Below are 25,675 nucleotides of genomic sequence, written 5' to 3'. Positions count from 1 at the left end.
TTTTCACTACAGGTATTTTTACAGTTGTCTTGCATTAGAACTATAGAATTTAAGCCAGTGGAAAGCAATTGAGAGATGGAGGTTTGCTGTTACAGATTGGTGAATGAACTGTTTGAGATGAATTGGAAGTAAGCTTTTGCCAAATGTTGCTGACTCTTTGAGCATGGAATACTTCAGAATTGTTTTCTGTGTTGACTAGTTCAGAACTATACTACTTAGTTTTGAATCTAGTTCTAGTTATACTTGTTACATTATAAATAATAGAATCATAGAATGCTTTGGGTTGGAAGAGACCTTAAAGATCATCTAGTTCTAGCTCCCCTGCCATGGGCAGGGACACCTTCCACTAGCCCAGGCTGCTCAAAGACCCATCCAGCCTGGCCTTGAACGCTTCCAGGGAGGGGGCATCCACAGCTTCTCTGGGCACTCATGAAAGTGTTCAGGCTGGAAGGGTCTTTAGGAGGCCATCTAATCCAGCTTCCTGTTCAGAGCAGGGTCAATGCTGAGTTCAGCCTAGTCCGGTGGCCTTGGAAACCTCTAAGGAGTATACTGGTCTTACTTTTAGTGACTATTTTGGCTTGAAGTTTTATTACTTTGTAGTTGATCAATTACTCGATAAAACCATAACAAACATGAGGTAGAACGTAATAAAATGCATATTTCTAGGAGCTTAGCACCTACCTTTTGTAATGAAATGGACACTTGACTTGAATATAAGAAATCTGAAAGGAAGAAAAGCCAGTCCTAGTGGACTGTTAATTAGCCAGGGACCAGGCCAGTTTGATATCAGTGTGACTAATGTGTCAGTTGATGCTGTGTGTATACTTGGAAGAGTTGAATACTAGTCAAGCTGATAAGACTTTAGCTGTTGCTCAGATTCTAGTATGGCTTAGTGGGAAGCATCTCACATGGCACCACTGGAAGAAGCGCTTAAAAAAAGGACTGATTGGTTAGTTTATCTTTCCAAGTAATATACTGTTAAAATCTGCAAGCATACAACATTTTTAATTCCTGTTTTTATTTGCTGGGGCATTTTCTTTCCAGACCTACTCAGGCCTGTTCTGCGTGGTAATCAATCCTTACAAGAACCTGCCCATATACTCGGAAGAAATAGTGGAGATGTACAAAGGCAAAAAGAGACATGAGATGCCCCCTCATATCTATGCCATCACAGACACAGCCTACAGGAGTATGATGCAAGGTGAGTGCTGACTGAGATAATGATTCTTGTCGAAATCACAAATCAAGTCAATACACTGTAGGAGAGCAACTCACTGCTATCAAAGAGTTGCCTCTGCTGCCCTGGCTTATAGACAGTTGACACCTACTTGGTACCAGCTTTTGTGTTCAGGTCAGTCACTGTCTCCTACTCTGATGGACTGAAGAACCTTACAAAGAGTCTGGCAAGAGTTAAACTTGATAGAAAGAACAGACTGATGTGAATGCACGGGGTTTGGAGAAGCGGGCAAGGAGAGCTGAGGTAGTAAACTTTCCCTCTCAGTGATCAGTCTGTGGAATGATAGCTGTAGGTGGACAAGTATGTGTGTTGGTTGATAGAGGCTTGTAACAAAAGTATTTAAAATCCAGTCATACAGTATGGATGGATGAAACAAGCTTAGTATAACCTGCATTTTGAAGTGTGGTGGTCAGTGTTAGTTTTACTGATCAGGAGTTGCTTGGTTACATTCTTACTCTGTTAAGAATAAAATTTATGAGAAGGCAATATTAAATACATTTGTTGGCTTTTCATAGAATAAAACAAAGCAAGCAATTTGTTGTGTGTCCCCCCTGTGTATACAAATGAGAAGTAAAGAACCATATATACTATCTGCTACTTGTTTGTTACTTGAGAATTTTTAAATATGAAGCTGTGAATGTCCTGTGCATATCCCCCTTGCTGAGAGGGGGTCTTTTACAGTGTCAGTGCTTGTGTTTGGGATGCTTGGAGAGTGTCCAGGTGTGGCGGTATTTTGTGCTTTTCTTCCTGTTTGTAGATGGGTTATATGAAGAGGCATGCTTTGTAAGGTTTAAAGGTTATAATGGACAGTTTGATTTGGCGTGGCTTGTATGAATTTGGTTACTCCTTTTATTTTGTGATGACTAGCAATGATTAAGAAGTTTGTCTCTCCTAGGTCTTGTCATCAGCCTCACTTTTTTGAACAAAGGCCAGACATAATAAAATCATGCTTTAAAATTCTAATTAGATTCAGTTTTAAAGAGTTCCGCTTTTCCCCTGCCCTCACTACCACTTGCCACCTCCAAGCATAGAAGGAATATAATGATATTGTTGCCCAGAGTGGAAAGGGAGCAAGAGAAACCCCTTCCGCTTACCTGTGTTAGTGGCTTTCAACAAATTTTACATGTGGAGAGTGCTGAGAAATGTTGCTGAAGTGTGGTGCCATGCAGAGCAGAGCACATGGGAGAGCCAACATGATGGATTGATTAAGCTATATTTGTATCTTGGGTGGGGAAGGGTGAGCCATAGAGGCATGCTGCAGTGGACTGCTGGCAGGGTACAGATGCAATTTGTTGAAGATGTGGCAGCTCTTGAAGAAGTACAGCTAGACTGATGTGTTCCTGTGGAAGGAATGCTGTATCCAGAGGAAAAGACACCTGTGACCTGGACCTGTATAGGACTTCACTTCCCTCGGACAAAGACTGGATCTGTCATGAAGGACAAGGACACGTGCACTGCCTATACTAATCCTGGCAGAATGGTTGTCCTTAAACCTCTTATCACTGTTTCACTTCCTTTATTACTTCCTTCTCTCCCTTGCCCACTCCTTGTCAGCTCAAGTACCAACATACATTTTTTTTCTTGAACAAGCTGTTGACTTAACCCTACCAGAGCTACTGCTCCCTACAAAATAAATCTTTTCTATGTAGAATGAGAAACAGTTTCTTTGGCATTGTTGTAAGGAGACTGAAGAAGTTCTTTTCCCTCTACAGACAACAATTAAAGTATTTGGAGTTGCACCTGCATGCGTCTTGTCCTTCATCCCTGGCAGATCTATCAGTATGTGGCAGTGGATATCCAGAGAGCTGCAATTCTGCAAGAAGGGACAGGTGACCTTCCCTGGTCTGATGTTGATTCGGAGCTAGTGATTAATCTGCATGGATATTTTCTTTCCTTTTGAAAGAGAAGGTGTCTCCAGACCACTGTTCGAGTGATGTCTGAAACTTGGAAATTCCAGATTTGAATTGCTTTGGTGTACAAAGCTAAAACGAATAGGAGCCCTGCCTCTGTTCTCCTAGCACAGGAAAGTTGCTGTGAGCTCTGCTGGAGTGTTTACCTTTCCCAGAACAATTCTAGCTATGCAGTGTTCTCAGCAGTATTGACAGTGTAGAGGTTTACCCCCGCTCTTCTTTGCCTGGTTTGAGATACCTTGTCGCTGTCTTTTTGAAATGCTTGTTGGATGTGAATATTCCCAGTGAACGCTTGTTGGATGTGAAGATCATTCCCAGTTCGCTTTTGAACTAGCCTGCTTTGACCTGTTTAACTAGGTGTGGAAAGATTTTTGTGTGTTGCTTCACGTGTGTATATGTGTGCTAACATGAACCCTAGAGATCATTTTCACGTTATTTGTTGCCTTCTTTCCTTTTTGCAAAGGGTAACAGTAGCATTCCAATGTCTGCCACTGGGAGTGAAGGTGAGCAGGTTGTTGCAGTGCCTCTGGCCCTGGCTAGCCTCTAGGGCAATGGAAGGCAACATTCCTATTCCACTTCCTCAGTTTTGCTTAGCAGTGGGGGAGGCTCCGTGCAGCGGCCAGTGGTATGGCAGGAATCTGTAGAGAGAATAGAAGATGAAAGGGGTCCAGTGCTCCACATGAGCTGGAGGCATTTAGGATTAGGCTGCCTTCCCTAGGTTACTTTCAGAGCCCTGAGGACTGGGAATCCTGTCTGGAGAAGGACAGCAAGCTGTTGACTCTGACTTCTGTCAGCACGGGGTATAGTGATCTCTTAAGCTGACAGAGTGGAAAAGCCTTGCATGTTAATTGATTTGGACTCTGATTTTTTTTTTTTTTTTTTTTTTTGGTTTTCAGTCAATTTATGGTATTCTAATAAGCAGGCCATTCAAAGGGACGTTGGTTGTGAAAGGAATTGGGAAGGGAGAGGAAGATGAGAGCTTTGTTCCAATCTCTGCTAATCCAGAAACTGTTTAACCCTTTTCAGGCGTCTGTGCTGATGCACTATGGGTGAGCTTGGTCTGCTTTTTGTGTGTACCCCGATTACTCCGTTCACGACAGTGTCATGTGGCATTTATATATTCCAAGAGGTTAAATTGCTTTTTGTTAAATGTCACCAGAAGTACTTCCTTAAAGCAATAACATGATAGAGAACGTGTTCAAAGTGATTTTTTTTTTTTTTTTCCTTTTCTCCTCCTTTTTCCAACCCAAGACATTAAGACTCAGAAATGAGATGAAAACATTCTGCTGCACGGTACTTGGAGAGAATTCCTGTGCTTCAAGAGCAGAACTCTGAACAAAGTGTAACTTTTTTTTTTCTGAGAAGACAACCGTTTTTCTTAATGTTCCTGTTCCCTGGGTAACCTGGATGCCAGAAGCCTCAGGTCTGACTGCTTTCAGAAAAATTACTCTTCTGGTGCTGATGATTGAAGCACAGTGCCTGCAAGTGGAGTGGTGTCTTGAGCAAACAAATCATTGTTCTAATGCAGCAGATGTACACTGAAGGGCTACATTCTTTACCTTAGTTCATAGTCTCCAGGGGATCTATTTAGAAAAACATATTTTAAAGGTGTTAAACAGCACCTGTTTGTCTGTTTGGAACACATAGGGAATTTTCTGTGTCAAATACTGATAGAAGCTAGAAATTTCATTGGTGTCTGGAGCATGATAGCTGTTTTAATGCCAGTGTCTGAAACTTCTGTAATAAGTTAGCAGTGTGGTTATTCTGGTCTCCAAAGCTCAACTGAGAGAGAGGTAGGAGAGGGAACAGACAGCACATTGCTAATGGACATACTTCACCTGCTTTCTTATCCAGTTTCTCCACATATTGGCGCAGGGCTTCTAACGGTTCACTGAACAGAACTCTTAAAATCATTGTGTAGTGATTAAACGCTCCTTGACCTTGGTGGATTAGTCTGCAAAGGAGCATGTGCAGCCAGCACCTTGCTGGTATTCACTTGGGAGTTAGGTAGTCTCTGTGTTTGGTGTTTAAAAGAAAAAATTCTGAAGCATAGTAATTTCATGGTTTTTATTGTCCTTGTTACATTAAAGGAGGAAACAGTCTTAGCTATTATAAGACAAATCACTCGCTGTTGTAGATCTTCACGTGCACCTCAGGCCCAGTTGTAATTTTCACAAGAAACAGTCCTCTAGATCTGCTTGTATAGAACATGACCTTGAAGTATTTTATTTGTAATTCTTAGATGTTTACCTATTTCTTAAGTGTCCAAGCTACTAGAACACTTCTGTTTTAACTTCCTTGGTCTCAAGTCTTGTTTCTTAGCTTGCTTCTTAGCATTGGTCTGCTATGCTGCACAGTATATTGCACTGTCCCAAAGTGCGTCTTTATTTTCTATACTATATTCTGTGCGTGCTTACCTTTTCAGGGATACTTCATTGGCAGAGCTGTTCAGATTATGTAGAGGCACAGATGTCTCTTAAGTTGCGTGTAAAGGTCAAGTTCTGTTTCCGCTAACCCTGAAAGAATATGGGCTGTGGCTTCACTAGTTTGGTTCCAAGATGTGTCCAAATTTTTGATGCAAAGGGCAACGCTAAGTTTGGATGCTAATTATGGAGGTTGTTCTTTTTGATAGTGTTTATGTACAAATGTCAGGAAAAGATGTACATAGTTTCTGATTTTCTTAAGAAATGTTTTACATGCTTTGCATTATTTGGGATTTCTAAATGCATCTCTCAAAATCTGTGTCTCGACGTGGTTTTCAATAGAACAAGGAGCGAAAAAAAGTCCATTGCCCGCTTGTTTTTTAGTAGTTACCCCACCCTTTTTGCTTCATTCCTGTAAACCAGAGCAGGAGCTCTCTGGCAGTTGCTTATGTAATGGTTCAGCCCTTGCTGTCAGTCTCCCTGCAGTTCACTGTTTTAGTATCACGAGCTGCACGAGCTTATTCAGGCTATATACCAGTTTTTCTTTCCTGTTAGAACTTCATAAACATTTGTGTATCATAAAATTACAGCCTAACTTGTTTTCCTGTTTTGCTCTCTCCAGATTCAGTTAAGGAATGCTAGAGAAAAGGGGTATGGGCTCTAGTCCAAAAAAGCGCTTGGGGAAATAAATATTTGCATTTGAGTCAGTAGGATATATTTCATTTTTTGAAATGAAACTTACTTTTCTCATGAGTGTCCTCAAATTCCAGATAATGCAAAGCTGAATCTTGGCACTGCAGTGTTCCTGCCAACTCAAGTGGTTTTTCTCCTTTTTTACATCTTGAAGCTCTGTTGTTGAGAGCTATCTTGGATATGCTGTGTTTGTTCTTCATCTGATTTCTTTCTCTCTCTCTCTTTTTTTTTTTTTTTTTTAGTACATGATGATAGGTTATTAGCATTTTGAAACTTCTCTCTAATGCATTCCTTAAATCATAATGCAAAATTAGGCTCTTGGGTTCTCTTCTGGTGTTCCCTTGGAGTGTTTTTGATCCTACTCAAACCAGCATGTAGGTTAAAGCACCCCAGTGAACATCTTAGATTAGATTTTTATGCCACTGGGGTTGTTCCGAGTAGCAGAGTGTCAGGTGCTTGGGGCTCCTCCTGCGTTAGAGCTCTGAGGGAAGGGTCTTGGTTGTAAGATTATGCTGAAGTCAGAAGAGAAGTTTGAGGAGGGACTGAAGAACTGAAACTGTTGCATGGTTGAAGCACTTACGTGCGTTTCAGACCGATTCTTGCTTTAGGTCAACTCTCTGACTTGGTCAGCCAGCTAGTTGCCTAAGTCAGGCTCCAGGCATTCATCGTGGTGCCAGGGGAGCAGAATAGTAATGGAAACCTGGAGGGCCAGGCTGCGCAGCTCTGCCAGGCTCTCGGTGGTTAGGAGGTGGGTGGTACTATCTAGCGATGGTTAAGCTTTTAGCCTTAATGAGTCAGCTATAGGCAGGGGACTGCAAGCCAAGCCTTTGCCTTTCAGCTACACTTCCTCTTAGCTGGAAAGATGATGTCACCATTGTGTGAATGCTATATTACTTCTCCTTTTATGGAGATGAACAGGCCTGAAACTGAAGTCACTCATGCAGAGGAAGTGGGTGATAAAGGCCTCCTAGGATGTTCTGTAACTGAGATGTGGAGCTTAAATTGCATATTCTCTTCTAGCCACCCAGCCTTTTTCTTCTCCCATCCCAAAACATCTGAAAACAAAATTCAGATAGTTTGGAGCTCTATTAATTGATCAATTATGCCAATTTATTCAGCCACAGCAGTTCAGCATTCATTCAGATTTGTTGTTTTGCAGTAGAACATTTGGCTGAGGACTTTCTATGTACTAGCTGTCTCTCTTGTGAAAACAAATTTTGGTTTATTTAAGTTTTTAATGTATGCTGAAGGTCCTGGAAGCAGTCTAAAGTGCAGTCTTTTATATTTGGACTGAAAAAAGTCAATAAGGAGTTAGATATTATGTTTTTTGTGTAATAAAATTAATTTACTGATCTTATGATACCATACAGCTGTATAGCTTAAATTTGAAGGATGTTTTACTTCCTGAATTTCTGGATGCTTGAAGCTGCTGCTGCTTATGATCACATGAATACTGTGGTGATGGGAGCTAAAGAAGAGCCTAGATAAAAAGCTTTCTTTGCCAGCTGGTCTGAAATGCAGAACTGTTGCTATAATTAACTAATGAGTTGTTATTCGGGATTGTTTTTAATAAGTGACTCTGTTTAGGATTAAAAAGCAGATGCAGATTTCTTTTAATCAGGCGTTTCTTGATTGTGTTATTATAAGCAACCGAGTTTATGGTACCCAGCACATTCTCTTCTGCTGAGTAGGTTGCTTGCACAACTGACAATGGAGTAAAGGCAAGTGCTGACTGAAGTTGTGCAGTACGCCTAGGTTGAATGATCCTCTTAAAACAAAAAAACAAAAAAAAAACCCCAAAAAAAGAGGGGTTAGAGGTGGCCTTGTGTCTGGGCAGCTGAATTCTGATTCATGATGGCACAAGTCAGTATTGTAGGAGAATTAGTATTGACATTTAAAGTAATTCTTAATTGGAAGTGTATCTAAGAGTTATGCCGTTGTATGGGTTAGCTCTTTTGCCCTTTGGTCGGCTCCAGTTTCCTGTTGCTCAACTCATTATTCGAGTTGTCTGTCTGTACACAATTAGAAGAATTCCAGCTATCCCAATGACTGCTGCTTTGCAGTCCTGGGAAAGAATTTCCCCCGGATTGCAAACAGGAATGTTGCCTTTTATGGCAGTGTCTGCAGGCTGCCGGTGACTTGCCTGCACTCGCAGGTACGTTCCTGCTGGCTTAAAGCAGAGGTGACTAACGCAGCTGCAGCGGGCCACCAGGAAAGTATGTCGGGGGAGGAAAGCGGAGTGCCGAGAGGGTTTTGAACACTGTCTGAGCCTTTTCCTGCCTGAGCACCTTTCAACACCTTGCTTTGTGTTAAGGCGTGGAAGAATCCCGTGCTTGCCCCGTTGGGACTTCCTCAGGTCGCTCCAGGGTGCTGTTGCTGCCCTGTCTCTTTGGAATGAGGCTCCAAAAGAGCTGCTCAACTCAGTGCAACAAAACTTGTCACTATCAAAAAATCTTCAGTGCCAAAGAGCTTCTTAGTGTTATCTGATGTTAATCATCTCTTTTTCTGTTGGGCAATCGGTTTGTCTGCTTACCAATGTTTGGGTTCTTTTTGCTGGAATAAAGATCTTCTGGAAGAGAGGGAATGGGAAGGCATGTGCTATTCAAGTGCTTGAGGCTCCATTGCCTGTTTGAGAAGCTCGTAAGTCCAAGACCAGAGCTGGCTCCCAGGAATAGGAAGCACCTTTCTTAGGGTTATCTATTATTATTATTATTATTATTATTATTATTATTATTTCTCAAATTGGCTTCTTAGACGAGCCTCTGTAGTACGTGAATGCAAGTATAACCTTTTCTAGGACAAGTGGGCTGCTTGTTTATAGTCAAGCTTTTTGAAGTCAGATGTTACTCAGAGACACAATCTTGTCCTTTCACATAGCTGCTTTGTGATGGAGAATTGCACCCAGGTGTCGCACTACAGAAGAATATGTTTCCTTAGGCAATCCATGAATGAGTCATTAGTTATTCCCCTGATCCACCCTCAAAGTGCCCAGTCACGCAGAGGGCTGGCGTGTCCCTGCTGAGCCCTTGACCCACTGGGAACCTTGAATGGGTGGGGCCTTTGGAGCTGGCTAGCATGTGCTCTGCCTGTCCCTCAGCAAAAGGGGTGCATATCTTAAAGGCAATTAGTAAAATTCAGCACTTGAAAAATGAATATGCAATGCTAGTAAAGCTACAGTGTCTAGTTTTGAATGCTTAAGAATTTGCCAAGCTAAAACCATTTGAGCAGTGATTTTCTTCTGCTTGCTCTTCCAGTCTTAGGGCTGATCAGCTCTTTCTGAGAACAGTAATAACAGGGATAAAACAGATTCTTTTCCTCTAATTTTTTGTGCTCATCTGCATACAGTCAGTTTCCAGTAAAGAAGCTGAAGAGCAGGAGTTGCCTATCTGTAGCTTGTGAACCTAATGTTTCCGTTATTGGCTTCAGAATAATTTAAGAAAAGATAGAATCTCAATTATGGTAGGTTTACCCGCTTTCCTTATTCCATAAAAATGTGTCCAAAGGCTAGACATACTTCTCTGTTTATAAAACTGAGTTTATAAGAGATTTTTCTTTATGAATATGGCATGCATTGACGTTAGGACTAGAATGCTAATTTCACTTGCAGTAGCAGTGTTTAAGGATATAGAAAGTGGTTTCAGGTACTTGAACTCTGACTATAAAGCCTTCCTTAATTACGGCTCAGTCTCTTTACCTTGCACACAACAACTTGAATGGTAACTCAATTATTGTCTAAATGCTGTCTGGTGGGGAGAATACTGAATGCACTTGAGTTCTCTAAGCTACTGGAGAAAGGAATAGAAAGAACCAGTAGCTAAAACATGGGGACAGTCACATCCAAAAACCTACTGATGAAGGTTACCAATGCTAAAATAATTTATTAGAGCAATCCAGTGAATTTTATGCTCTCATGGATGTTTGAGGCTTGCTTGCTTTCTCTCTCTTTAGAGATTAGACTTCAGTCCAACACAAATTTGGGGCTCCATGTGGAAAAAGGAAAGAATGGCAGTAACTGGATGAAATCTAACTGCTATGTTACTGAGGTTCTCAGGCTGGATGATCGGATAGTCTTCTGGTCTTGATCTTCAGTTAAAAAAAAAAAACAAACCCAAAGCCAAACGAAACCAAAAAGAACCCACAGCCACATGGAAAACTTCCGAACTAATGGGGACTTTGAGTTTGGTGGCACAGTCTGTTCTGCGAGTGCCCCAGTAGCTGTTGTGGACTGTCTGTGAATGATTTGCTGTGCCCAAGTCTGTTCTATGTCTGATCAGGTCTCGCTGCGCCTGTGATGACTGCAACAAGCTACTAAGGCTGTTTTGGTGTAGGCACAGGCACTCTCAAGTCTGCCCAGTGCTCCCAGCTGGTTCCTGGCGGCATGAGGGAGTGAGGAATGGGATGTGAGGGGACCGGGGCGGGGGGGGCGGGATGAGGATGGGATAGAGTGGAGGGGTGGATGAAAAGTGAAACCAAGGCAGAAGTGGGGAGTGTGTTCACAGAGAAATAGTGGAGGAGCAGTGAGATGAAGGCATGGTGGAAGGACTCATCAGGACTGCGTATGAGGAAGTGGAATTGTAGGTGAAAGCTGAAAGGAGGTTAAAGATGTGGGAGAAGATAATGGTGGATAGGCTGGGTGACGTAAGTGCTGTAGCTGGAAAGATATTATCATCCACAGCTGGGAATTGAACACAGGAATTAGTATGTCTACTGGTATGTCAACGTGAAAAAGAAAAGGTTTCTGGCATTACCAGCTGCTGTGTTAATACAATAGGGGATGGTGCCACAAACAAATCAGCTGTATAGAGCTTAGGCTGCTGCTCAGTGTTGTAGTTTTAAAGTCCATTCTGTACAAAATAAGTAACAAAAATTTCTCCCTGAGCTTCCAGTGTTCATTCTGGGGGCAAAAGCCTGTCTGATATGAAGTTTTGGCACTTTGGGATTTGTAAGGGTTCCTGTCCCACTTCCCCCTTCCATTTCCACTGCAGATAACTCTTGCAAGTCAGCATGGGCCCAGTGTAATAGGGGGGAGGAGGCTGAAGAACAATTAGATGTACATCAAACTATAGCTCTGTGGTAAACAAACGTTCAGTTGGAGACTTCTGTATTGTTTGTGGAAAAATTGTAGTGCAAACAATATTCTCTCTGGATGAAGAAAACTAAATTGATTTGGTGCCATTATAGTTTGGCATATGGTGGGAGGTTGGGGTCTGTTGCTGGAGAAGGGGGTTACCTGGCCATATTTCTGAAGATACTTATCAGAGTTTAGTAGTTCCTGGTTTTGTCTTCAGTGTTGATTTCATTCTGTCACCGAAATGTAATTTTAGAGTCTTAGTCTGACTACTTTTTTAAAATTTCATTCTAGATCGAGAGGATCAGTCCATCCTTTGCACGTGAGTATTTACAGTTGTCAGCTTTTCTGGATGTCAGAGTTTGTTTTTAAATTATTAGTTGGAGGACTCTAAGTGCTGGGGGTAGGCTCAGTAAATCAGGTAATAATGGAGAGTCAAGGAAGGTCCCACTACAGTTTGTGCAATATATATTTAATCCTTTCTGCAGAGTAATTTTCGTAAGAAGGGAGATTTTGAAACAGCCCCTGTGCTCAGACTCCTAAAGAAATACAGCTTTGTCAACAGAAAAAGGCTTGTAGAAGTCCTTCAGATTAGATGCAGCTGTTATGTTTTAAGTACATTCATACTGATGAGGTTGATACAGAAACAGATAGGCTTGAAACAGCAGTTTCTCTTCTAGACACAGCAAAATTGATTGGCCCTCAGTTCTGCTTAAGGGGTTGATACGTTTCTTCTTGCAGTCAGGAGGCTTCTTTTTTGAAAGATGCACTTCATTACCTTTCACCCCTGCTGCTACAACAGCCTCTGAATTATTCCTCAGCCACTTGGCAATCTTCATGACCAAGTGGCTAGAAAGCATAGTTCTTTATTGTCTTCCCTCCTCTGCGCGCACGTACGGAACCTGTACCCAGCGGCACACTGGCTGAGGGCTAGCCTGCAGTCCGGCTGCACTGCTACCGCTTACCAGTACAACTTGTTTTTTCTTGGTTTTTGAGGGAGATGCTGCAATGGCCAGAATGCAGTTAAGGAGCTCTGTAGCCCTTTTGGGGTTAGAAATATGAGTATGTCTCCATACCTCTTGTTTGTGAATGAATTGCAGATTTTCTTTACAGGGGTGAATCGGGAGCTGGTAAAACAGAGAACACCAAGAAGGTGATTCAGTATCTGGCTCATGTTGCTTCCTCACACAAGTCTAAAAAAGACCAGGTAAGACCTAGGTTTAATGATGCTTTATTGCTGTGCTGGCTTTGGACAATAAATATATATTGGCTGATGTTCCTGAAAGCTGTATTGCTCAATAAAAGCATAGATACTAACATCTGTCAGAGGACTGAGGAGGACAGTGAACTATGAAACAATAAAAGTTTGCCAAAATTGCAAGCCAGGGAACATTGTTCTAAGTCATACCTCCTTGGAATTCAGTGGAGCTACAGTGGAGATAAACTCATCCACAACCTCTTGAATTCGTGGGCAAGTGCATGGGCAGGAGATGCTATAAATGAAGCATTACACGTACTGATCTCTTCACACAGATGTGTTGCTTAAAACCAGTCCAGGCAGTGTAAAACCTGTATAGATTAGGTCTGGCTATTATATGTACTGTCTCAAAACTGGAGAATACAGTGATGGGCTAGTGGACATCAGCTGAAAACTTTAAAATTGTTGGAAAACATTAAAAGGGTGGAAAACAGCCAAGTGTTAGCAGCACATGGAAGGAGGGTGGTGATGATGGTGGGAGGCCTTTAAAGTTGTCTCACTTATATTTTTTTCCCCCTCCCTCTCCCCCGATGGACTATTGCCGAATTCGTCAGTTGTATCCTCGTAGGTGAGCTGCACGTTTACTGCACGTTCTGCACCAGGAATGCGTTTTCTGTCCCATTGTGTGATTTTTTTGAGCAGCTTTTCACTCCACACCAATATCACTTTCTGCAGCTAAAACAAATCCATAGACAACTCACAATTTTTTTTTTTTTTTTTTTGTGTGTGGTGCACAGTAATCTTTTTGTGAGGATGTTCAGTTGGAGACTAAAGTAACATCAAGAATACTTGTGTTCTGTGCTCAATACTAGTTTGCATTTAAGGATTTTCTTGTAGGATTTTCCCAGATATAGCATTAAAGAAGTATTCCTCCAGGGCAATGGGACTGGACCAGGCTTTCCTAGAACCAGAAGCGTCTAGTGTGTGTGGTGTTCCTAGTAAGACAAATGTGGATAGGTGTTTAGCTTTCTATTCCCTGCAGTCAGCTGTGGCTGCAGGTTGCAAAGGAAGGTCGGGGGGAAGGCTGCCCTGCAGACAGGGTGTTCCAGGACTGTGAGCTTGTTAGCCAGAGCTGAACACATTGGAAATGTTCACTGGTGAGCTGTGTAATGAAAGCCAGATGCTAAGGGTGTCCGCTGTATCCCTAAAAAAGAGTTTTCCTGTAGTAGCTTAATGTGTAGGCATGTCTTACGAGTGTAGAGTATATGAGTAAGAAGGCATCTCTGCACGCAGGCATACTATGTGTGTGCACACATAGTAATAAATAACTTCTGGAATCCAACCAAAAAAAAAAAACTTTGTGTGCCAAACTTTCAGACATATGAAGGCTTTTTCCATGGTCTGTCAGTAGCTGTATTTAGAAACGTTCTCCTTTTTTCTTTTTCTTTTTTTAAGTGTGGAAAATAGAATCATGGGGTTGAGTTAAGTATTCTTCCACTGCTTATCCTTGAGCAAAATTTCAACCACTAAAGCAGGACAGACAGTCTGCTTAGGAGAATAAAACAGCCTTAAGCTGGACTGGTTGCTGACTTGCCCAAGTTTGAGATTTATTCTTCCCCCCCCCCCCCCCCCCCCCCCCCCCCAGTTTTGATTCTTCCAAAAAGTCCTGCAGCTCACATTTTGCTCCAGTTTTGTGACTAAACATTAGCACTGGCCTTACCAGAGAGGATTTAGAACTGGAGTCTTTGAATGTTAATTGGGAGTGAGTGTGATATGCAACAATTCTTTACAAACCTTAAACTTGGAACCAGATTATAAGGGTTTCTGAAGATGAATACATTGAATTTTTTTAGGATCTCAGGTATACTGATCAGGGCAGATTTTTTTCTTTAGGGTAGAATATGATAGCATTAAACCTTTATGCTGCAAGACCAGGCACGGAACTTAACTATTGATAATATGGAACGTAGTGGTGCTTTGTCCACCGGGAAGGTTTCTTGACTGTCACCTATTAGAAATTTTGGATGTAAACCTCTGTTTTTCCAAGTATCAGGGCAAAATAAGATTTATAAAACATGCGCTTCAACTCTAGCTCTCTTGTTTTGGAGGTAGTGTCACCTTCCACCAATCCAAGTGCATTAGTATATTCAGCTAAAGAGCTTCTAGCTGCATGGTGTGACTACTAAGCACGTTAAGGCCGCTTTTGGACCCTACTGAATCTAATTGTATAAACACTTTTTTTCATTTGATGAAGCTTTATTCATGGAAGTTGAGATCGATGTTAGTCTCTGCTTCTCTACCGACTCCTTAAATCACGTAACATTTTTTTCAAGATGAGAATGTTTGCAGCTGATCAGAAATTCATGGGTTGCTAATGCTTAAATATTTGTAGTGAAGGTTAAGTTACTGATGATCTTTCTCCTTTCTCCATCCAACCCACTGTTGCTGGGATTCAGTTACTTCAGAATCTCTTGCATGACTGCAGAGAAGAATACAAAAGCAAATCCCCAAAGTGTAAAAAAACCAAAACAACAATTCCCACCAAAACAACAAATCCCACCAAAACAGACAACAAACCCAAACACCCTCCCTTATCTTTTAGGTTTTTTAATTGCATGCTGTTAAAGATAGCTGTGATTCTATATACCTTTATCCATATGTCTTGAAGAATAAATGGCTAGCAAAACTTCTACCTTGCAGACAAATCATTCCAAAAAGTGTACAAGATGCAAAAAATTCAGAGTACAAGATAGATGTTGAGGATTTTAGTTGCTTTAGATTGATGTAACTTCAGAGCAGTAGAACGAGAGCGTAATGAAGAGTGTGCACTGCCCAGCAACAGGCTAACAGATCCAGTGGCTGCTGCCGCTTCTGTTTTCATGAGGAATATTGTACATAATTCAAATGCTTGCCAAGTGTTAAACAAACTTGTTTCAGGTTAAGGAGTGACAGCTACAGGTGTCGGAAAATTGGCAGCATCTTAATGATAGGAACCTTAGAATTTCTAGAAAGCTTGTGACGGACAGCTCTGTGTTGTATTCTTTTTGCTTTGCAAAATTACACATTGTATAATAATAATGAAGTCTCTTCCTTCAGTGAAAGGTGACTGTCAAAATTTAAGGTAAAAAGACCCAACAAACCCCACCCAAAAAATTATTTAAAATTTTAAAGATAGAAGGATTGTCTTCTTAAACAAAGACAGTGTACAGTGCGTGCTGGTGAGGAATGGACACATTGCAGTAATTGCAGCTGCTTGTGTGCCATTGCCACGGCATGCTGAGAACTTGCTCTTTCCTCTATATCATGGTGCTAAGGCAAGTCTTGAGAGCCAACTGACTTGACCAACTCTTTAGCATTTTCCTTTCCCAGCAGCTATGTATTGCTGTATTGCCACCTTGGTGGTTCAAGAGACCTGACTGCCTCTAAACCACGGTTTACCAACACCTACATGACATTAATGACTCTTTTTTCCTGAGGTACTAAATAACAGGAGGATCTGTAGTATGGATTTCTACAAACTTTTGATCTTTGTGTAGCTAAGCGTGACCTTAGTTTTATTTTTAGCCAAATAATTAAAATAGATTTGATGCCAAAGCCGGACTTCTGTTTAGAGATAAAAATGGTCTGTTTTAAATGTCTTCCCTCCTTGTTCCATAGTTGAGTTGAAATGCTGTGTTGCTGGCGTGTCTCGCTTGCATAGTCACAGATTGCAGTCACAGAGGCCTAGGACTTCACTGCAGGATGGGTAGGAGCAATGGGGTGAGGGAGGAGTGTTCCAGCTTCAGTACATGTGCAGAATAGAAGGGGAAATGTGATTGCTACAGAGTTTCAAGGACTGAACCCTAGTTTCAAGGTTTTCTCCTTAGAAAGCCACACTCTGGCTCTGTTGTGAGAGAGCGGAATTCCCCGCTCAGGTTCCCTTCCCAGGGCGAAGCCACTTCTTAGATGTACTTGACAGTGAATGAAAGCATTTGCAGCATCTGCCCGTTCTGTGTATGTGCAGTTCTACAGGGACTGAGGGTCTTATCTGGCCTTGCACTTTGCAAGCATGAAGTGAAGTGATTGTGGAAGTAAGAAATGAAGACTTGTAGTTCTTTGTACAGTTTCTCATGTATCCTCCTCTTTTTTTTTTTTTTTTGTTTTTTAGTTGCATGTATTTTTAGAGAGACTGTGTAAGGACTAATCTGGTTTATAATGCACTTTCAGAATGAATGGGAACAATTTTCCTTTAGAGATACCCTTAAATAATTTGCCCATAAATTCCAGTTCTTGTGAATCAAACTTCATTTCCATCTGTTATGCACAGCAAGTCTTGAGTACTTACTGATAACTACTAAAATAAGAAACATTAATCAAAACTATCGTTTTCTGTCTCTACAAGTTTTTTAGGTGATCTTGAAATTTATGGAACTCCATGCTTTTAGCACAGAGGACAAGCAATTTTTACAGACAGCTAGGGATATATCTAGAGCCTGCAGGGAAAGGTGTATATGCTCCAGTGGTCTAGTACTTGGCAGGGATAGAGGTTCTGAACTTTCTTTTTCTACAGCTCCAGCATTTTCTGTTCCTTGAGGGGAGGAGTGTGCGAATATGGCAGCAGAATGCAAGCGATCATGCAGTTTGTGGGATACCACTAATTCTCTTTTTTTGTGTGCATCCTTACAAAGGAGGTTTTTGCTTGTTTGTATTTTGGAAGATGTAGACTCTTAGTGCAAGCTTTTTATTTTGTCGTTCTGTTTTTTTAAAAAAAACAAGCTTCTTAACCTACTAGTAGCAGAGTTCAAGGCTGTCTTGCAGTAGCGAGACGGGGTTTTCCTTACTCTTCCAGCCTAGATGGCAAGACACTTCTGGGATGAGGGCCTGATCATGGATACGGTGTTTTGCTTTGATCCTGGGAAGTCTGTGGGATGTGGTGGCCCAGTGGCTTTGAAGGGCTTCTTGTTAACAGAAAGAGCACTGGGATGCCCTTGTGTTGAGGAAGGGAATAAGGCATATTTGTGAATGTTTCTGTTTTACCCATATAACTAATGAGTCTCCTTTGAAGGTTTAAGGATCGTCTCCTAAGGTTTCATATGGCTTCTCTACAACAGATGCCAAGCTAGTGTGAATTGAAACTTCAGTGCTGATTTGACCCAAGGTTAATGCAGTAAACTGCTGCCTACTTTATTAATTTCTGATTTCTCTCTAGGGAGAACTAGAGAGGCAGTTGCTGCAGGCTAATCCCATCCTGGAGGCCTTTGGAAATGCTAAGACAGTAAAGAATGACAACTCCTCAAGATTTGTGAGTATTATTATCTGTCATTGGTGACAGGATTCTACACTTTTGAGGGGGAAGACTGGGTCTGCTTTTGGTTCACTTGCTGTCAGGGATAGGAAAACTGTCTGTGAGTGACTTCCCTCAAATTAATCTGGGAAGTGAATTTAATTCATTGAATTATCCAGAGTGGATCTGATAGGTCCCTGGAATACAGGAACCTGGCCTTGTGCCAGGGTCATCTATGCCAATTTCTATTGTAAGTTTATTACAATCAGTTTTATTCTGGAGAGCAAATACTGGTCCTTATTTTACTTGCTCTGGAGAGCAATGGACAGCGTCTGAGAGGCAGATGGGGGAGCTAGAGCTGCAACTGAAGGAAAATGGTTTAAGCTGATGTTGAGGTGGAGCTGTCCAGATCATATAGCACATGAAGCTGAAGGAACTCTGGTTGTGGGAAATCTAGGCTGAAACAGAATGATTTGAATTGTAGGCTGTCTGGATGTCAGAAATGTCTGAAAGTGTCTGGTGTCTTGTTTGTTAAATCGCTGTTGTGATCAGCAGGCATTGCCTATTGGCTGACCTTATGTTTTGCGTAAAACCTGCCCAACCTGTTTTGAATTTCCTTTCCCAGATTAAAAAGAGAAGGTTTACCTTTGCTGTTTACTGTTGTTACCAGGTAGAATGAATGCTAATTTTAAGCCTCTTATCTTCCTCTCAGGGCAAGTTCATCAGAATCAACTTTGATGTCAACGGCTACATTGTTGGAGCCAATATTGAGACCTGTATCCTTTCTGTAACCACTTAAACAGAGCAGTTAAAGGCTACGGAGGTGGCAATAACGGTGCCTAGCAATCTGTTCACGGCTGACTTTCTGTTTGTCAGGTGGAGATAGTGGTAGGAAGCACTTAAATTTATGCTAAGCAAGATTACTGTTGTAGTCTCCTGTTTCTTCATACAGTGTTTTGTGACCTTTGTGATCAAGGTGGAAATCTTTTCTAAATGAATGAATTCTAATCTTAGGAGGCTGAAATGGAAGCATAAACTGTGATAAGATGAATAGCTTTGGAATTTTATAAGCCATTTTCACTTCTGTCCAAGGCAAGCAGAGATGGATGGCCACTGTATTTCTGGTTTTTATCAGTGAAGTCTGTCATCATAGCCATCATTCAGAAGCTGGCAGAACTGAGACCATAAGCTCAGTGGGTTGTTGACTGATAATGATTGCTAAATCAGTACCCCTGTTAACAATGAGGAGAACATCAGCTAGTATGATGTGCCGGAGAATACGAAGTGATTTGTATATCCTGCCATATGCCTTGACTCTCTGAAGATCTACTGGAGAAGTCACGTGCAATTCGTCAAGCCAAAGAGGAGAGAACCTTCCACATCTTTTACTACCTGCTGTCTGGAGCAGGCGAGCATTTGAAGAGTAAGTATGATTTTGTTGTAGTTATGGAGTTTCCTCATCACAATGATGGAAGGTCCAAAACACATGTAGGCTAAGACCTGTTCCTTCATAGTTTTTTGGCCCTGCCTCTTAGATATGGTCACCCCTCCTCCACTTCTTCCATACACTCATACATCCCTCTGCTGTCCCCCTGCACCTCTCAGTTCCCGAAGACTTACTTCTCTGGTTCCTTCCTGCACTTGTCTCCTTGCCAGCAATGACTCTACACCCTTCCTTATCTAAAATCGCTGTCCTGTGTTTAGTCTCATCTTGCATGATGTAAACTCTTCTAGTGCAGGAATGGTCCTGCTGTGATGTGCTTGGCATTTAACCGAACGGAGCAAAGCTGCTGGCCCCTGAGCAGCTCTAGAAGCCTAGGATCCTAGTGCAACTAGCTCAGCCTAGTAATCAGGGTCCGTGTTGTGTGAGAGCTGCAAATTGATCTGGAGGAAGGACAGATGGAGAGGACTTTTCTCATAGTTGCTACTGTTTCAAGAGCTATGTATTAACTTTCACCTGACTTGAAACAAATGAGGTGTCTGAAATTGAAAGTGAATGTGCCTTTAATCCCTGCTTCTTAGAGATGTAGAGCATAATGATGATCAGTACTGCTTTGGTGGAGTAGTCTGGAGGAAGAAATAATAAGGCAGAAACCCCTCCAATTTTATCTAAAATACATTAAATGTTTAGCCTGCAACAAAAGTGGGCTTACTCCCAGATTCATCCAGCAACTGCTAGCATATGCAAGTCAGAAATTAGATCTTGGTGGAAGCTTGTTGTCTGTCTTAAAAACAAAACAAAAAAAACAAAAAAACAAACAAAAAACAAACAAACAAAAGACACACAGTCATAGTAACTTCTTTCTCAATTCTTTCCTAAGCTGATCTGCTGCTGGAGCCTTACAACAAATATCGCTTCCTTTCTAATGGGCATGTTACGATCCCGGGTCAGCAAGACAAAGATATGTTTCAGGAGACCATGGAGGCAATGAAGATCATGGGCATCCCAGATGAGGAGCAAATAGGTATGAATCTTCTGAAGGGTTTGAAAATGCAAGGAGATGAAAGAGGAAACGGATCATATCTTTCTGGAGGCTTTGTGTTCTGGGGTTCTTTTTTTGGTTGGTTAGTTTGGTTTGGATTTTTTGTTGGTTTTGTTTTGTCTGGTGGCTGTGCACTCACACACATGCACTCACACACCCCGGCCCCAAGTGAACAATGTGCAAGTAATAAACATAGTGGCTTTAGAGTGACCCATCTCAGGATCTACCAGCACAGTTTCAGTTTATACAGTTAAGGTTAGAAGTCAAGCAGCTAATGAAAACATGCTTCTGCTTGCTGTTTTTGTTCCCAATCTGAGGGCTATATATCCAGTTTATAAATAACTCATGCAAGATACAAGAATCTGCTCATTCTCTTGTGCAATGCATGGCTTGTGTGCTCCCCCTATCCCTAAGCAGTGGCTTTGAAGTATCTAATCCAGCCACTGCTGGATTAGTACTTTGAGAATGGCCTGGTCACAGTTCCTTTCTTTCCAGCTTAACACTGAACTGCTGATCAGAAATTAACGTTGTCTGATTCTGGAAGCACAGTACCATGACAGTGAAGCTAGAATTGCGTGCAGCCGGCACAAAGCGCAGTGATACATATTCACCAGAGCTCTGTGCTTTCTCCTTCGTGATCTGCCTCACTGGTTGGGACCAATGTTCTGCAGAATCTCAGTTTCTGAATTTATAAGGTCTTCTGAAACGAGAACATTTTTTTCTCTATGCTGAAGCAAGCATCTGTGGTGGGTTGAGGTCACCACCTCCTCTGATAGAGCCTGCAGCTCTTGTGGCTGTAGGGAATATGTGTCTGTGCCTTAGCTACTGCTTTTCATAGTCCAGCCTGCTATAAATCCAGGCTGTCATTATCCACAGTTTAATACACTTCTTGATATCCTGCATCATCTGAGGCTGGAACTGCTAAATGGAGGTGAAGAGAAGTTTACCTAAACTGAATAAAAGAATTGACAGTCTAATTTATTGTCAGGATGTCCTTTTATGCTCGGTTTTTTGAGCTGGATTTTTAATGTATGCTCCAGGGCATGTCTTTGCTGTCACGTAGATGAGCTATTGGTTCCAGCCACTGCAGCAAAGATAGCTTTAGTGTTTTGCACTTGCTGTTCAAAGTGTGAAGTGCATTAATGTTCCTTGTAGGCTTAGAAGAATGATACATACAGTAGCTGATTGGATGGTAGGCTTACTTAGTTTTGATGTAAAGTCTAAACAACAACTATTCGTGATTTATGAGACAACATCAAAACACGCTGTCTGTCCAAGTGCCAAGACTCCAGATTCAGCTGTCAAACCGCTGGATTTCATAACATGCCACTAGGAACATCTGTGTCTCTTTTCTGTAGTCCTGATGTAGCATATATGGAGCCTTTGTTTGCTCTGTTATTAAAAGGATATTGTTTTAAAACAAATGTTTCTGTAACAGGTAGAAATTAGGGGATGAAAAAAATCTTTGGTACGAGATCCCGTTTGCAAGTGACTGTCAGTTTTCTCTGCTTAATGCAACTAGAAGCTATTGTACAATGAGCTTTGGTTGCTACGTAGTGAAAACTGAATTGATGCTATGGCATTGAAAAATGTCTTTCCTGTCCTAGCATTTGATGCTGCTTTTGTGATGCACACCACTTGAAGAGTATGAATATATCATGAGCAATGGGTGGGGTGCTTCAGTATGTAATTAGTAATAGTTACCGTACAGGCACTTTCGCCCAAATCCTGCTGCCCTTCATGCATTATGATGTGTGTCTGTATGGACTACAGACCTTGGACAGGGAGCTGAAAGTGATACGGGGCTAAAGGAACTCTTACTTCTCTTCATTGCTTTGTACTCTTGTCTCTTTCCTGTGTTTAACAGTAGTGACTGAGGAAAGTAGTGATATTTGGCCCTCTGACAGAGAACAAATGCTTTATCAAAAAACATAGATGTTGTAGGATGGCACGTTACCCTCAGTTCTGTCTTCCACTTTACTATAGTGATATCGAGAATGAGTAAATTTCCAGGCTGTGTAGTCTTGCATAGGAGGGATGGGGAAAGTCCTGTGTCCTGAAAGAGAGCCATGCAGAGGAATTACCTGTGGTGCTTTTTCATAAATTGCAGAAGGATCTTTGGGATGTTGGGAAGGGCCTATTAACCATGTTAGGAAAGGTAACTGGGTCGTATCAAGGCTTTTGGTGGTGTCTGACACTAAGCTGCTTTTATTACTTTAAAAGGTCTGCTGAAGGTTATCTCAGGTGTTCTTCAACTTGGCAACATAGTCTTCAAGAAGGAGCGCAATACAGACCAAGCCTCTATGCCAGACAATACAGGTAACCAATCTTTTTTTCCCACCACAAAGAAAAATGCAGAAAAAAGAATACAGGAAGTTCTTGCAAGTGGAAGAATATATTGCAGTATGTAGAGAATGCTGGAGTCCTGTTTTTCTATAAGGTGAATTACTTGTCAAAGGAGCTGACATTCTGCTTCATACAAATACACTCTGTTCTGCCAGGTGTGGGTTTGCAGCCACCCATGGGCGGGAATGTGGCACTGTTCTTGTGACAGGGAGTACACATGACAACCAGCTGAAAATCATTATTCTGCTAGAATATGTAGTGTGTGTGTGTGTGTGTGTGTGTTAACCAAGCTGGGAATGGTTGCTCCTACAAACGTATATTATCAGACTTTAAGGAATGTTCTTTGCTGACTTTGTAGGTAGGCTGGTAACTGTAAGAGTAGGGTGGGTAGTTTTGTGGTGGGTATAAAGTATGTGTACGTATTTTAATTGCACTGCCCATTGTTGCATGTGTAAATAGTACCATGTCTCACATGATAGAAGGCTGTCTGTTGGAAGACTCTTAGACCTTCATTATAGATGTACTGCAGAAATATAAGAGGTTGCTAATTTATCTTTAAGTGTTTATATTTTTGACTATTATTATTATGGAAAATAGGCTCTAAATGGCATTTTGGGGAGAAGGGTAAACCATTTGGGTTTTGGATCCTGAATCTGAAATACAGAGTTACCTCAAAGACTGACCAGTAGATGAAGACAGAACAATTAGCCTGATTAAGAAATCTGTTACTTGACATATCTTTAAGTTGATTACAGACTGTGAGCTTTGTAAAGCTTCCGTATTATGACTTAGTGGTATGAGAGTATTGCTTCAAATTTACTTTTGTGGCTTCTGGAGAAGCTCGTTAACCTGTAGTATGGTTTGCAAAAGTTTCTGAGGGATTTTTTTTTGTTTTGAAGATACCTTTCATCAACCTGTTCTTCATTTAACATTTTTATAAGCTGTTTCATGACTCTCTTGGGAAGGCAGTTGCAGGAATGTTGACTTTTTTTCTATTGCTTTCTGTGGGAAACCCAAAAGAACATTAACCTCTTTGTTATTTCCTCTTACTGTCTTTAGCTGCTCAGAAAGTGTCTCACCTTTTGGGTATCAACGTGACAGATTTCACTAGAGGTATCCTGACTCCTCGCATCAAAGTTGGGCGAGATTATGTCCAGAAAGCTCAGACCAAAGAGCAGGTATGCATTCTGTAAAAATGAACAAGTAGTTTAGTCTTTAATCATGCCACCACAACGCTAACAAATGTATTGGAGGTTTCTGTAGCATTTAATAACCATCTTTGACTGCAGTGTATGGCAACCCGTTTGAATGATGTAGCATTCATACTGCTTCTAGTATTTGCTCACTTCATATACATTAAGATAAAAATCACCCTGACCCTATTGCACCTTTTCTTATCTAAAAAAAAAAAAAAAGAGAGAGACAACACAACTCCCCTAATTTTGGTGACTGGCTGTCCCAAGGGAGTAAGTTCCTTCAGTGCTGTATGCGAGGATAACATTTTCAAGCTGCTGTGATAAAGAAAGCACCATTTTTGAGTAGGTCGGCTACTAGGGTGGAAGAATTTGCTGCTCACCCTTGAAACTGTAAATTTTGTAACGCTCTTGAATCAGGTTGTGCTCTAAATGAAACCTGACCTAGGAGCTAATGGCTTCCTGAATGGAGCAAAGCAAAGCCCCTGTGTTTACTCACTGCACAACTTCTTTATGAACACATCCTTATTCTCAGTGTAAATAAACATGCCCCCATAATATGGAAGGCATTAGGAAGAGAGTGAAGTCTAGAAATAGTCATGTGCTGCCTTTCAATTTTGATATTTAATTCCTTACCGTATATAGTATTTTTGTGTCAATCACAGGTAGGGTAGTGGCATGGGAGAGAGGAATTTGGCTTCATAAATCCTAAATCACAAAAGAATTTAAATGCTTTTCTTTAGGCCTATGAAACATGCTATGTTACTACAGTCTTTGGAGGTGACTGGGCATAATTTTTCTTTCTTGAATACCAGGCATTGGTTTCTCCAGCAGGCAGGATCCTGAAATGTGGCTTTGACACACTAATTTAGTTAGACAAATTCTTTGCTGTTGTTTATGAATTATCGCTGTGCCAGCTACTTTTCATTGGGAATAACCTCTGAAATGAGCTTTGTTCACTGAATTTGGTGGTGGAAAGAAAATCTCGAACTACAGTTGGGCCATTAGATGCTGAAGCATTCTAATCTGTGCCTTCCTTTGATTATAATGTAACTCCTGATCTTTGTCTTTTTTCTGTTTAGGCTGACTTTGCCATTGAAGCGCTGGCTAAAGCCACTTATGAACGCATGTTCCGGTGGCTGGTTATGCGTATCAACAAGGCATTGGATAAGACCAAGCGACAGGGTGCATCCTTCATTGGAATCCTTGATATTGCTGGCTTTGAGATTTTTGAGGTAAGGAGATATCAGGTCCTTGCACTCAGCACAGTTTACTGGGAACAAAGACTGCTGAAGGATATCGCTTTGACATGGGAAAAGAACAGTGTCGTTTTGGAAAGGATTTGTATTCCACTTTAGTTATTTGACGTCTCTGCTGCTGTGAGCTGTCAGATAAGTTAGTAACTTAAGTGGTTCATTCTTTAGTATTTTACATATTCTGCAAATGTTTTATCTCATTGCTGTATATTCTGGTGCTTACATCCCTTCTGGCGTGTGCATTAGAATTATGTTAATTTCACAGTTCCAAATGTTCTTGATTCTTTATAGGTCACATCTTAAGAGTTTGCTAACCTACAAAAAAGTCTTTGAAATTTTTGTAAAGAGTTATGGATCACCACTGGACTTAAAATTTTGTGTCCCATTAGTCTGTCGCAAAACATTCAAGGAGTGACCCACCGAAACCTATTAGTGTCATTAAAAATTATTAGAAATGGTTTCTTCTTCCTGCTGATGAGTTTTGGAGAAGACAAAGGCAGGGTAGACCAAATCAGATCCAACATAAATTCTAACCTATGTATACTCCTTTCTGCAAGAAGCCTGAAAAATCAGGGATCGGAGTGTGGTTTCACATACAGCTAAGC

The 25,675-nt window shown here is 41.3% G+C and overlaps 1 protein-coding gene across 1 annotated transcript in view; it reads left to right on the top strand.

Moving 5' to 3' along the window:
• Positions 1 to 25,675, top strand: part of MYH9 (myosin heavy chain 9) — a 71,801-nt gene that overhangs the window by 19,918 nt on the left and 26,208 nt on the right. Inside the window, exons 3-12 of the mRNA XM_075429445.1 lie at positions 1,045 to 1,201; positions 11,626 to 11,653; positions 12,445 to 12,538; positions 17,718 to 17,810; positions 18,505 to 18,568; positions 19,117 to 19,215; positions 20,114 to 20,257; positions 22,499 to 22,594; positions 23,681 to 23,799; positions 24,897 to 25,049. Of these exons, the coding sequence (XP_075285560.1) occupies positions 1,045 to 1,201; positions 11,626 to 11,653; positions 12,445 to 12,538; positions 17,718 to 17,810; positions 18,505 to 18,568; positions 19,117 to 19,215; positions 20,114 to 20,257; positions 22,499 to 22,594; positions 23,681 to 23,799; positions 24,897 to 25,049 (1,047 nt within the window). The remainder of the gene's footprint in view (positions 1 to 1,044; positions 1,202 to 11,625; positions 11,654 to 12,444; positions 12,539 to 17,717; positions 17,811 to 18,504; positions 18,569 to 19,116; positions 19,216 to 20,113; positions 20,258 to 22,498; positions 22,595 to 23,680; positions 23,800 to 24,896; positions 25,050 to 25,675) is intronic.

This window comes from Opisthocomus hoazin, chromosome 8, assembly GCF_030867145.1.
Source record: "Opisthocomus hoazin isolate bOpiHoa1 chromosome 8, bOpiHoa1.hap1, whole genome shotgun sequence".
Classification (NCBI taxonomy): domain Eukaryota; kingdom Metazoa; phylum Chordata; class Aves; order Opisthocomiformes; family Opisthocomidae; genus Opisthocomus; species Opisthocomus hoazin.
This window is presented reverse-complemented; position numbering and strand designations above follow the sequence as displayed.